This window comes from Atta cephalotes (genome assembly GCF_000143395.1).
Source record: "Atta cephalotes unplaced genomic scaffold scaffold00059, whole genome shotgun sequence".
In the NCBI taxonomy this organism is placed as follows: Eukaryota; Metazoa; Arthropoda; class Insecta; order Hymenoptera; family Formicidae; genus Atta; species Atta cephalotes.
The window spans coordinates 493,824-508,983 of NW_012130123.1; the positions used below are offsets into that span (position 1 = coordinate 493,824).

Genomic DNA, 15,160 nt, shown 5'->3' on the forward strand with positions numbered 1-15,160 from the left:
GAGAGAGAGAGAGAGTAATAATAGCTTAGTTTTGTCGAGTGATTTAGAATCTTATGTTGCTTGATTCTTTTTTCCAGCCGATCCAGCTTTACGGGAAGCTGTGACAGGCATATCTCCGCCGGATCCCGAGAAACATCAGCTCTACATTGACGTACAGCCTATAATGGGCATGGCTATGAAGGCGCGAGCGAGGGTACAAATTAATCTCGCAGTTAGCCAGGTGCGAGATATTAAGCAGGTCGCTTCATTCCCCGATATTATTTTCCCCATTATGTGGTTTGAGGATGTAAGTATATGATACTTTTTAATTATATCTAGCTATTGTCTATAGATTCTGTTAGATATTCTAATAGCACACTTTATCTGGGACACATCCTGAGGATACAGTCCTTAGAATGTTCAAAGAACTTACGGACATCCTCAGGACATCCTCTGAAGGTCTATGCTGTTAGAGTATTCATTGATTTTGTGTTAGTAATTATATAAGAATACTAATAATATAATATAATAATGCTATTTATATATCGTACGTAACATCACATGATAATTAATGCATTATGTGATATAATCATAATTACAATATTCTTGATAAGATGAATCTCTCGCAATGTTTGAATTTTCGATTATTATCTGTCGTCTCACGATGTTGAAAAAATGCATTACATATCGAATTTGCAGTTAGTTTTTTGCAAAATTTTTAATTTGTGCTAAATAGTCATGTATGAATCGTAGCGTGTTTAGTGTAAATTCTTACGCAAACGTAATTAAATGCTAAATGAGCACAGCAACTCGCGCATGGATTAAATTATAAATCCTAAATTTAGAATATAAGTAAAAAATAGAGATAATTGCTTTTTTATAGCTGATAATTTTATAGCTGATATTGTAAATAAATTATCTGTTAAGAAAATCAATTATTAAATTTGCCAACGTAGTGTAAATTTTGTTAATTAATGAGAGCTTCGAGGTAAGTGAGAAGATGTTAGAAACTCGCTTGTCCTTCTTAAGTGTCATATGTAAAACACATAAAAATGACTAAATAAAAAGAAAACAAAAATATATTTTTAAAATATATCGGAAAATTCTCATTGTGCCCATGTCAGTGCGTGAATCAACTTTTCTATTGACTTCGAAGGAAGAATGATAAAATGAAAGAAAAAAAGACGAAAAATGGCACGAAATGAACATTTAAAATGGAAATAAAACGATGCATTTAATTCACAAAATAAGATTCTTGAATATCAAAATAAAGTATAACACGCTTCAGCACAGAGAAACGCAGATCGAGATGGATAAGATTTACAAGAGATTAATTATTATTCATTAACATCGCATGAGAAGTGTACCTTCCAAATCTTGAATAATTTAGCGAGCCACTTCGATCAAATAAGCATGATGCTCGTTTTGCGAATCGAGCTCTCCTCAAGGATTTGTTCCCTCTCTAGTTACTGACAACGGAACACCATGTCGCTTACAAATTGTCGCCATCATCCTCGAGTCAGTTATGCAGGTGAAATTTTCATCTCTGCCTCTTCGTAGCCTCGACAATGACGGGAACGTGCCTGCCGTTCGCCGTTTCGCTGCTCGGCAACGACGTGCGTTTGAATACCATGCACGTAGAGGAGGACGTATTGTCGCACGCTTTTCGTCCATGATTCATATTAATGGAACTTGTCTCGACGACTTGCTAATAAAGAGTTTGACGTTGTCCCCGTGCCGTGCCGCGACGAGAGAAAAAAAAAGAGAGGGAACAAACTTTCCGACTCTGAGAATTTTCTTTGTACTCGAGACGGCACATACTCGAGACTGCGAGGAACTTTGACTTGATCATCTTGAGAAACGTTTTCGCTGAAGCAAATGTGAAAACGAACATTGATCTTCTTGTTTGAGGTTACATCTCCGTCGACAGCTTGCCTTAAATAAGATCCGAACTGCATGTCCTTTAATTCTTAAATTTTTCATACATGTATTTTACAATGTATTTTACAGCTAATATTCCTTTTTTATTTTATATTTTAGTGTATTTTTAACTTATTTATTTTAAATATTATTTCCTAAGTGAGAGAAATATTCATGAAATTAGCATACGAATATATCCATATTAATTGTGAGAGCATTAATATATTACCATATGTACATATATAAGTAGAATGATCTAGAGTAATTTATTTTGACCTTATGGACAGGACCAATATTAGTAATTATATGTTTTCAAACGTTATGAAACGATAAAAGAAAACTCAATAAAAAAAAGCCTTTAAAATAGAGAGAGACGTTACAATGAACACGTTATGCAGAATTATTATATAATTATAAGATTATGTAACTATAAACAATTAAATGCTTAAGTGTGTTGCAAGGCAGAGAAAAATACATGATTTGAAAAAAAATTTTTTATCGAAATGTATAATTAGTGACAATAAGAGAAATTTTTCAAAATAATTTGGCGATCTTCAGATTGATTTTTTTAACAACAAATTAATTAATTAATTTTTTAAACAATAATAAGAAATACACATAAGACCGTCAAATATATAATTAAGTCAATTAAAGCCCGGTTCTACCTATGTAAGATTAACTTTAATCTTGATTTAACTATTTGTTATCTTTTTCTAATTCTTAAAATTAAAAGAAGGTAAATTGAATTGAGATTAAAATTAATCTTATATTGATAGAATTAATGCTTGGAATTTGTAATTCTTCGAAAAATAAAGAATTAATTGAATCAAGGTTAAAATTAAATTACATTGGTAGAAACTGTCATAAATAAAAGAAGCTCTCTCTCTCTCTCTCTCTCTCTCTCTCTCTCTCTAAAATCGAAAGAGAAACAGAAAAGGAGAGAATTTTAAGCCTTGCTTAAAGTTGAATTAACGTTACAATCGAACTTTGTACACTACTTAAATGTATATGTATTATTCCATTTTAAATGGCGCTTCTTATTTAGCTTTCCTTTCTTTCTTTTTTTAATTTAAAGATAGATGAATTGAACAGAGATATTTTTCTTTTTTTACAAAAGTTACATTTAGCAAAAAAGCAGTTTTGAAACTGTAAAATTTTCTAATATGATTAATCTTAGTTCTTTATTAAATCTAAATATAAATCAATCATATAAAAGAATTTTTATAATAGTTGCAAAGTAGTTTTTTTTGTTAAACCTAGAGCTAAACCTAGTCCCGATATCAATGACATGTTTTCTTTTCTATTTCGCAGTGCGTTGATGAACTACCTCCGGAGATGCGTTCCCTGCTGAAATTGGCGGTAGAATTGCCACCAGTAGCCCATGCTGCGGTGTCCGGTGCCTTGGCCGTGATCGGCGCGATCGTCCTGCTCGGTGCGCTTATGTGCCTGGCGCGCGCCGCCAAGCGCCAGGAGAAGCTGCACCTGAGCAACCCATTGCCGGCGAACGCGACGAACACCAAGACCGGTCAGCTGAATCCTGCTTTCAGCAAGTAGAGTCCAACTAGTTCAAGTGAGGGAATCGAAACGAGTGCGCGAGTTCTCGGAGTTCCACCCCGCGAGACGAGTCGCGCGCCGAGTAGCGTGCGAGTATCCTCTCGTGAGGACTTGTACGATAATCTTACTTATCTTATAGGCGACGGGCATGTGCTTTATATCTCGATTAAGATTTTCACATTCAATTTCGCAAGAGAGAAAGAAAAAGCGAAACAATTCTAGACAACAAAAAGTCCAAAATCGAGAGTTAGATTTCGTTTTCACGTTCACACGCTGTAAGCATCAATTTATCCTTGTTGCCTATCAAATATTAAACAAATAATGCTAAGCGCTGTAAGCACAAAACGGGATGCACCCAAGATATATCTTTAAAATGTTTGTAAGACATCTTACGTCTCCTTTTTGGATGTGTTGTCTGGAACAAGTTACATCATTTTGACATCAGATAACATTATTTTGATGTTAAAACAAATCATAAATGATTGAAAAATGACTTTTAATAATTCATTTTGAAGTCATTTTGACATTATTTTGATGTCAAAATGATTGACTTTCTGTTTGGGATGAAGAGAGAGAGAAGAGGGAGAGGTTGTCCAATGAGACACGAATTTTTATCGCGTCGCACTGCGGACAGTCGGTATATTAAATTTATTTATATTACGTGTGTTTCTTCTCGGTGGTGTTTTGTTAGACGGTGTTGAGTCGCACAAGTATAAATTAATCGCGAACAACAGTCGGCGACGAATTCGAGATCTGTAGACGTTATTTCTCTTGTTGGTCGAGACATAATTGTGACGAATCGACAGATCTTTCCTTCGTGAAAGATCGAGTTAAAAATTTGAGTTGAGAAAATTCGGAAATATCTGAGAGTGAATAAAATCTAGATCTTCCCGACGAAAACATTGCGAGAGATCCACGCTTCGTCGCGGATTCTTAAACTCCACTGTTTACTTCTTAGCTGATAAATTAATCGAAAAATAGAATTTTATGTTTATATTTAGATTTATTTTATTTTTTTCTACCTTGACATTATCATTATGGGCAATTAAGCTGACGAATGTTTTACTATAATATTTTTTTACGATACTACACGGAAATAAGAAATTGAAGTCGAGTCATTGCTAGAAAAAACTCGGCGATTAGGATTTATAATGACGCAACACCGTTCTTTTTCTTAGGATTATTAATATTAATAACGAGCTGCTCTTTGCTCCGCACGATCGAATTGATTTTCAAGGATTATCGTTTAATCATGCGAAGCAATTATCGCTGCGAACACTGACGTAAAAGATGAAGGATGAAATTGATATTCCGTCCATGCCGTTGTTCCAAGGACAAGTTTCGTTCATGACTTCAATTTGGATTGCACGAGTGTGTTTGCGACGAGTAGTTTGTGCAATCGAGAACGACAGCGGAACGACAGAAATCTCTTTTTCTGTACATAGAACCTGACCGTCGTTGTCGTCATCGATTGTAATTATCAAAATTGTACTACTTCTCGTTATTCGTTTGTACATGTATTATTATTATTATTATTATAAATAATTATTAAACGTAGATCATAATTAGATTTAATAAATAAATTACTTTTGTATGATAAAAATCAAAAGATACCAAATTACGCGCGAGCGTGAGAAATCTGGTTAATGGTGTCAGCGTAATCGTTATATAGTTAGATAACTATACTCTTTCTCAACTTTATTAACTTACGAAAATTACACGTGTATGTAAACTCTATAAAAAAAAATAGAGTTACAATCTATTAGCTTGCTGCAAAAGATTTATCGTTTTTTTTTCATATTAAATAAAAATGAAGCTTAAAAGTTGCTTAAAAAGTGAAAACTTCTTTTTGGAATTTAATAGTGATAATTTTTCTTTTGGATTTTCTTAAATTATGCTTTTCATATATTTTGATAAATATAAATCTTTTGCACCAATCTGATATTTTGATTTAAATTCCAGATATGAAAGAAAGAGAGAAAAAGGAATAGGAACTCTTCAACTCTGATTTATTGCTCACGCCTTATTCTTATACGTCTCTTCTCTTTTATGCTGGAAATTTTCAAGTGTTTTCGAATTTTTTTTCGCCCTTTCGCTTCTCTTGCGTCTGAGGAACAGAGAGGATTAGGGACTCATTCGAGAAATGAATGCAGGAGGAATGAAGAAAATATATGATAGAATTAATTTTATGATACGACATACAGAGATTGATTTGATATTCACGATTATTCCACTCCTATTCACGTGATATCGCGTTGCGACACATTATGCTTTTATCGTCCACACGCATTACGATGGACGATGTGTGTGCGTGCAGACGATGCACTTTATACTGATACGAAAATAAGTTTCTGATGTCCGATGAAATAAGACCTCGTGTTGTTAGGGTTATCAAAATGTGAACTCATGTAGACGATTCAGCGATAAATCAAGCGCAACGAACGATTTGTATAGATATATGGTTAACTATAAAAGGATATTTTTCGAAATGAAGCGTGAGATAAAAGGAGCAAGGACACCTACAAAGGTAAGTAAGAGGTCGTCGTAGGGATAATTGTAAATGCCAAAAATAAATATCTGCCGCAATAAATTCTAAACTAAAATAAATTCTTTTTCAACCAGTGTAGTAAAATGAAAAATAACGATACTAGCGTCTGTATATAATATCGGACATACATATATACAACATCAAATGTACAGAAAATCTTTTCTCTCCGCATTTGGATTTATTACAATTAGAGAAAGATAGGTAAATACGTGGTGTACATCGATAAATACCGCGAGTCTCGTGGGCCCCTAATGAGATAAAAGTTATATACGAATTTGGACCACTGAGAATAAATTTAATTAAATAAGAGAAATTCAACCAAAGTGAACCTTAATATTTAAATATTTTTATGTGAATTTATATACATATCTAATTCTGCAAAAATCTTACATTCTACATTAAAGAAACCTGTATCGAATTCATCGTTGAGACAACAAGCTCATTATAATTGAACGGTCATATACTGAGAAAAAAATGCTGTTGATTCAATTAAAGTCTATATTATGGGCTGTCACTAACATAAATGATTAATTCATGTATATTTTTTATTTGACATAAAGGCATGTATATTTTTATTCGATATAAAGGCATAAATTATTATTTCAATACTCAAGGTTTTTATGATTCAATAAAAATATACATGAATTAATTACTATGTTAGTGACAGCCCGTAATAGACTTTAATTGAATCAATCATAGTATTTTTTTCTCAGTGTATGTAATACGTACTGCCGTCGCGTGTGCGTCATCACTTAATTAAGTACAGGTCGATCATTATGGCGCGGTGTAACGCATCGTCGCGGTCAGCGACACCATCAAGTAATAACACGACGATGCAAATGCTAACTATCGACGCCGGCATAATTACACATTATTTCCGATGCACTAAAGTTTCAATCACAACTTTGGCCGTGTTGCGGGCGTGTCTCTCTGTCACTTTCTCACGATGCAACAACGGTACGTCAACTTATCATAGGAATTACTGGTCTATCGGCATTCTCTTAGACTTTGCGTTCACCGGATTGATTATTTGCATGATATGAAATGATTCCGTGATGGATCGCATATGAATAAAAAAAGGCTTGTTGATTGTTTTTAAGCCCTTCAATTAAAAAAATGTCCTTTAACTTTATGAACGAATATTAATATTAAAATTTTTATCATATTTTTGAAAACATTATTATTTGCGATAAATAAAAATAGAAATATCATTCCTAAGATCCAGAATAAACTCACTTGTTAAACGTTTCATCAAACCTCAAAGTTAGCAAAAAATTTCATATGGATGAGCATTTTATCGTTTTTTTTCTTCGAGCAATCCATTAATCATTATCTATTTTTCATTATCACATTGAAATTATACTTCATATTCAATGACAAACTCTCTCTGTATAGAAATGATTAATATAGTTTGCCAGTAACGTACATTATTCTAATTGCACAACAATTATCATTTATGTTACCGAGTTACTTTACTTGACCCAAATTCGTTTTTCCGTACCTTTACGAGAAAGAAACTGTCGGCATCTTTTGTCTTTAATCGAACATCTCGAGCACAAAAATCTCAAGAAACCTTTACAAAATTCAAACGTCTAAAAAATTAGACTATAAAAATAATTCTAATATCTTTTGAATTCATGTTTTCTTTTTTTTTTTTAATAGATCGCGACGGTTCATTTTTCGCTCGTTCATTCATTTTTTTCAAGCGGTTTCCATTCCATTCAGAGCATCTCAAGAAGATTATTTTGAACGAATGAGTTTCTTCGGAGAACCACATTCTGTTTCGAACGAGATTTCCAGAAACAAGTAATCATAGCACTGAAGGAGAGTATCATCGTTATCAAAGTACTCCATTGCAAAGCCAATTCAATGTTGCCCATTGTGAAATGTGCGCTCTGGATCATTTCCAACAATTGTTCCGGAAGTTCGTCTATCCCGATTTCGACCCAGATAAGTGGAAGGATCATGCCGTCTTTCAGATTCCCGAGAAACGGCACGCCGATTGCCTTTCGTACCTCCAGGTTTAATTGTATCCTCGACCGGCCGGCTATGGGAATTGCTATGCGCTAAAAATAGAAATTTGAGTTTAATCTTTATTCGCTTTCGATTGTAAAAGTAGTAATAAAGACTGGAGATAGTGTTGCTTCTCAATTCTTTGACACAAATTATTATAGAGTCATTTTATCTTTGTCTCTCACTAAATATCGAACAAAGACTTCTATATCGATCTTTTATTCTGCTAAAAAGCTCCCAAAATTAATTCGTGAAATGAAAATCAGTCATAAGTCATCAAATAATAACGATTGACGTGATATAATTGTTTACCCTTACAGAAATTTAGTATTGGAAGGATCAGTAATAAATTGTAATTACTTGTTTGTTTTGCGTATATTAAGACTATTATTTAGTGCTTTTAAGATTATTATTTAGTACTCAAAATTATAGTAATCTTTTATTAAATTGGTCAGTATTAAATTATAAATTTCTGTAAGTTAAATAAATATTTAATCATGATAATATAATATAATAATTAAAATTTAATGTTGATTTACCGGATGTATGTCTATGTAAGTCTCATGATCTTCCTGCCGAGGATTTAAACCATCTATTTGTTCCAGCAAAGATTTGTCGGCACCATAAAAATGCGGAAATGATACAAGCAAGGGCGTACCATAATTGCACCTGGACGTGTTAAAGAGTCCTGAGGGCGGACAGACTCTCTTATCATGTACTTTCGGGCAGAAGCATTCATTTTGCTTATTTGAGAAGTTAAATGCATCTGGCGTGAATTTATATCTGAGACGAGAAAGAAAATCACATGTCAAGAGAGACGTGTCTTCAATCAATTCACTATATTTTCCAATAGAAAACTACAATAGTAATTTTCTCATTTTCGAATTACTTTTTTAAACAAATCTAATAAATCTAATAAATCTATAATCTAATAAACAAATCTCTTTAAATCAATAAAATGATAATCATAATAATTATTATTATCTTTATTATTATAATTATAGTAATAATAATTATTATTATAATGCGAGGAGCAGTAGACTGCTTTTCATCCCGATAAAGTAAACTGCAACGTTCATGAAACGTTAATATTTCAAGAATGAATATACACACATAGAGATAATCCGTGAAACAGATAGCTTCTATATAGAAAGTATTCGTAGAAAAGTATAAATAATAAAGTATTAATAAATAATAAATAATAATAATTAAAGAAATTCCGAAATTTCTATTATTATCAATTATTATCATTTCATCAGACGGATTTATTTATAAGAAAAAAACGCTTTGAAATATGAGAAGATTACAAGATTATTATTTAATAATAATCTTGTAATCTTCTATTAATAATAGCATGGAACTAATTTGAACAAATTTTTTAAATATTTATGTAAAGAATATCCTGAGACTCTAATTGGAAATATTCAAGAATATAATATAACTTTTCTCTACTTAGCGATCAAAATTTGCAATTAAATCGTGATGCAATGGAGTACAAAATTTAACTTTTTATTTACCTTAAAGAAGGTATGTCATAGTTAATCACTTGTTCGGTGAAATGGAATGATATTTTCCTGCAAATATCCTTAGCATACATGTAAAGAGGTTTACTTGTGTCCTGTACCAAATGTGGTGGAAATATGCCACCCTCAGTGCCTTCAATTTTATCACATTGTTCGTCATCCCAAATGACTCGGCGGTTCACTCCGTTCACCCGGTCGATCATGCCGAAATTTTTCACATCTTGCGATCCCGTATGTATCGTGATGCGATCCTTATCGATACCAGTTTTCTATTTTAAAAAATGTGCATTTCACGTTAATCGCAATTGAAAGATCATATCGTAATATATCCAAATATTATCGTAATATATCCAAAAGACAATCTCACTATAACGCCGTGATAGAATTACCTTTCATAATGTTTATTTTTTAGGAAAAAGCTATTTTATCGTTATAAAGTAAATATTTTAAGATTGGTACTTTATAATCAGTATTCATTATCAATTCTTATTAAGATATTTAAATTAAATTATTCTCCCTAAGAAAAACAAAAAAGTCAAAATAATGTCACATTAATTGAATCAAAAAAAAAAAATGATATAATTCGGTTAATATAATGTCGAATTGACATTAGTTTTCTTGTTTTCCCTGGATCATCTTAAGACATTACTAATATGCTAATATGACGCTGTGATTGACTTATTAGATCTTAAGACTGTACTTAAGACTGTCTTAATATAAAAAAAATATAAGAACCGATTATATGAATACCAACATAAGTAGAAATAAAATTTTTAATAAAATTGAAAACTCTCCGCGGTTAAACGTATGTAATCACGCACCATGGCCAGCAAGCCGAACTTTTCAAAGGGTATGTCATGTTGCAGCATTAACAACGGTTTGGCCATGTGGAAAAGCTGAGTGTCATATCCCCAGAGGAAACCGTTGACAGTCTCGTTAATGAACGATTGCTCTTGCAGAGTTGACAGCACTGTGTTAGTAACGAATCGCACAGCGAAGCTCAGATCCCGGACGTACGCGGTAGTGAACATCAACGGCACGTTTGGCACTAGGACAATATCATTCTCGGGTCGCCCGCCTATCCATTCAAAGGATCTCTTGGTCTGATAACTGATTGTGCCATTATCATTCAACACCACGTTCGTGCGAGACATCGTTTCTTGATATTCGTACGGACCAAGCTCCTGGACGTGCAGCTTGCTCACCTCGTTCGCCTCGAATTCGTCAACGTTCGTGTAATTAAAGATATAGATTTTATATTTCATCTTCAAGGGTGGACACTGCCACCAGTCAAAGATGAGAGTGCCGTTACGCAATTCCATAAACGACAACATGTAATTGTTGATCGCGTCTGTGTACCAGAACATGTAAAAGCCGACGGAACTGATCAGGAAGATGCCGCAGTAAATCCAGGTGAACCAGATGCGAAGACGATGACTGCGTCGACCGCAACGCCCGATCGCCTTCTTCTCTATATCCAAGGCAGTGTCGGTCATCGAGATTGTCATAGCGACCGCCAGGGTAACCGCCAACTGATGAAAGATAAGACAATAATCGATGCTAACCGTACAATCTCAATTTTTATCGAAATCAGAGGAAAATCTCAATTTTTAATTTAGGCTCGATCAAAACTGAGTCTTTCAGTTTCAAAAAGCAGTTTCCAAAATCAAAATCATTTGCTGGAACACTGTCCTTTAAAGATCTACGTTCGTAGCAACAAATGATTAGAATCTCCAACGCGTTTGAATAGAAATCTCAATCGGACACAAACAGATAAATCGACGATGCGGCGGAGCGTCACCGTTGACATATAATGTTTTAAACAAACTGGCCAGTTAAGCCATGCTGATCGCATACAAAAACTTCCCCACTTTTTTTAAAACGATACTGACGATAACCTTGCCACGCAGTGATTGATGAGTTTTGATAGCTAATCCTCCGATATATAGTTCAGTGCGCCAAGTTCAAAGGCGATGACACTGTCTTAAGTTCCAATTCTCTCCATTCCCTCTTCTTCAGGTTTTTGGAAACCACTATCTGAAGAAACCTGAATTTAATGCATTTAGAAAAACACCTCTCTGAGAAATATTGGAAAGATCATTTTCTTTCAGGCGTATCTAGCGTTGTCTTCATCTAATCCCTCCTTATCGAAAATGGTATCACGTGAGTTTATGCATTTTATTTTGAGTCAATTTCTGAACACAATATTTTGAAAGAGGAAGGAATTCGAAGGAAGGGAAAAACAAAAACGAAAAATTAGAAGTTAGAAAAAAGACTGACCATCAAGATCGCTGATTCGGAATAAGAGAGGGAGAAAAACAAAAAGAAGAAGAAGACTTATTTTTGTATTCGCAATCGCGAATATGAAAATAGGCGTGTCACGTATTCGATTCATTATCAAGTAAAACTGGAGGTTGTACCAATTCGAGGATCATACGACATGTTTTATCGCCACCAGACGGGAAAAAACATGATTATAGATATCTTTCCGCCCAGAAAAGCCGAGGGCACGCTCGTAACTTGAGACTCACTGTTGTGTGTATATAAGAGGACTGAAATGGAAAAATCTCGAGAAACACAACAAACATCTCCAATTTTTGGAGACTTTACAGCAGAAATGTCCAAATTCCAAAAATGTCCATTATATCATAGAGACCGCTTAAAGATATCGCAATGTCTTTAGAATATCTGTATAATATATTCAGGATATTTCTGCTGTACGGATTATTATATACGGAGAGAATTTTGTTTTAAAATTTACCCCGGAAATATAATTGTGGTACAATACAATATTTTAAAGATTTTTACCATGCACTTCAATGAAAATTAATCAAACTTATTTTATACTTTATTATAATTTTATTAATGAATGAGAGAGATTTATATTAAAATTATTGAAATACAATGTTGTCCCATCATATTTTCAAGGTAAACTAAGAAAAAATTCTCTCCATGTACAAACGATCAGGTGTTTTATATTTTATTTTAAGGCGTAGATTAATAACTATGACAGGCTTTATTTTATATTCAAGTTTAGATTTTAAGAAAATTATCGAATCTTAATTATATCTTAATTATAAGTATTTGAGATTTTTATTGATATCGCATATATCAAACTTTTCTTATCATATTTTTCTTTTTTTTTTGTATTAAAATATTTCTTTCCTGGCAATACAAAGTATTGTAAGTTCTTAGTAACAACTAGACATGTCAATCGAGCAAAAATATCGACTATGAATATATTCAGATATTTTAAAACTATCTATATTCATTCCGAATGAATAGACATTATATCGAATATATTGCAAATAGATTAAAAAACATTCCCAATTTTTTTAAAACTTGTGAACAAAGATCTGTGATATTTGTAGTAGGAAAGGCTCCGTTTATTTATAATCCCAATCAATATTATAAACAATAAATAAAATTCCTTCTTTTACGTCTCAATAACTAATCATTAGCCCTTAAATTATATTAACTCAAAAATAAAAAATAAAAACAAAAGTTAAGAAATATAATTAGTGAAAAATGTATTTAATGATCATTGTTTTATAAACTCGACACCATTTATACTGAGTACGCTTCTGCATCTAATGGCATATTTTGTTGGATCTACAATCAAACAATATATAAATATAAAAGCTCATTGAGCGCTCAGTCAAGTTCAGATAATATCGACCTATCGATTACCGAATGCACTCAAAACTTCCTAAGGCCGGAAATCATAATCCGTTATCTCAAGCAATATCTTAAGATGCTAATATGGTTCTCTGATTGGTTCATGTTCTAGCTTAAGACCATCTCGAATCTTGAACAACATCTATGAATTTCGCTCTATAAGTATACATAAAATGGAGAGTGAATATGAATAATAAAAAAATATCTATCAATATTTTATTCATAATTTTTTATTCGATATTTTTATATTGAGCAGCAAAAAATATCGAATATTCGATATTATCGAATAACAATAAATCCCTAGTAACAACAATCGCATATCGGTTGATTATATAATAAGAAAAAAAGATGGTTCTATATAATTATATCACGATTTGCATTATAATTTATATAATTGTAGAATTATTTTACATCGTAATAACAGTGTGGGAAACATCGGTCTAATTTTGTATAAATAGGATTATTTTATCTATCGCTTAAATAATCACATGCGCTAGACACGTGAATAATGTCGAAAAGAATATCGTAAAGATATCAAACATTTCATGTAAGATTTCATGGAGACAACTCGGACAATTCGAAGATGTCACCGAGTTGAATAAATTTTGCAATAAAATCTTGAATATTTATAATAAAAATATGATAATTTTCTTGATAAAATTTCAGTGAGAATCAGCAAAATAAAGCCTGTCATAATATAGATAATAAAACTTATATAATCACCAGTATAAGATTTCATAACTTCGCATCTGAATGATTGATGATTTCTAAGAAACGTATTTTTTTACATTTTTTGTCTACAACTTGTTCGATTAGTAAAAATTTTCATGCAGCGACGACTCTATAAATAAAATAAACATCAAAAAGATAAATAAAATAACAGAAGAAAACTAAGGTTTCTTCTGGAAATATGTATAAAAATATTAATAAAAAAGAATACTTAATAAAACTGGATCTCTTGAAAAAAAAAGGATATAAACATAATATATACAACTAGAGAAATACTATACTATACGTAACGTATACTGTAATACATCCCTAGTCAAATAGGGATCCTGCTTGTAAAATATAAAAGTTCTCCTTTTATTTCGTTATTTATATATAATAATTAATAAATAATTAATATGTAATTATATATATATATTATATATATATATTATATATATAATTTATTAATAATTAATTAATAATATAATAATTTATTAATAATTATTAATAAATTATATATCTATAAATGAATTATGTATAACAAAAAGAAGTAAGCTATATAATGTACATAAGCTATATAATGTACAAAAGAAAATATAATTTGATTTCTTTCTGAAAACAAAGTTTTTGATATTTTAGAAATCTATTCTATCGATTGCAGTCGTCGTTTTATTGAAAAATATCTGTATTCAAATATATTTGCAATTTTTATTATATGTGTTTTCTGACATCATAATAATTTGAAATAGTAGTGATGAATAAACAAAAGCCATAAGACATTTTGATGATTGCAGATTTTCGAAAATTATTGAAATTTGTCTTAAGTTCGTATATGTGTGTGTATATGTACAATATTTAACCTAAAAGTACTAAAAACATTTCATGATATATCTATTAAGTGAAGATTTGAAATCTTTGATATTATTTAATTTGATATTTTTTCAATTTATCATAATTTGTTTTTACAAGTATGTAATCAATATTCGCACAAAAATTTAACGTGCGTGTACATTTCAAATTATTATGTGACAGATACAATTGGGTTTTTTAAACATCTCAAATCGCAAGTGTACAGTTGCGTGTAAAAAAATACGGTCACCCTCCACCTTCCTTATATACACCTCCTATAAGTTTGCTAAAAAAATAGAAANAANANACTATATAGTTATTAGTTTAGTTTATTTTATTTTATTTATTTTNTTTTATTTATTTATTATTATTATATNTACGTCGTTCG

The 15,160-nt window shown here is 31.7% G+C and overlaps 2 protein-coding genes across 2 annotated transcripts in view; one reads left to right on the plus strand and one right to left on the minus strand.

The window, feature by feature from the left end:
- Positions 1-3,453, plus strand: part of LOC105623582 (scavenger receptor class B member 1) — a 39,051-nt gene extending 35,598 nt beyond the window's left edge. The window contains exons 5-6 of the mRNA XM_012204971.1: positions 78-286; positions 3,211-3,453. Of these exons, the coding sequence (XP_012060361.1) occupies positions 78-286; positions 3,211-3,453 (452 nt within the window). The remainder of the gene's footprint in view (positions 1-77; positions 287-3,210) is intronic.
- A 4,269-nt stretch (positions 3,454-7,722) lies between these two features.
- LOC105623583 (scavenger receptor class B member 1-like) lies at positions 7,723-11,045 on the minus strand. The gene is made up of 4 exons (XM_012204972.1): positions 10,359-11,045; positions 9,532-9,806; positions 8,554-8,797; positions 7,723-8,067 (listed from the first exon to the last, which is right to left on the minus strand). Exons 1-4 carry the CDS (start codon positions 11,043-11,045, stop codon positions 7,723-7,725), a joined length of 1,551 nt encoding a protein of 516 aa, XP_012060362.1.
- Positions 11,046-15,160: the final 4,115 nt, after the last annotated feature.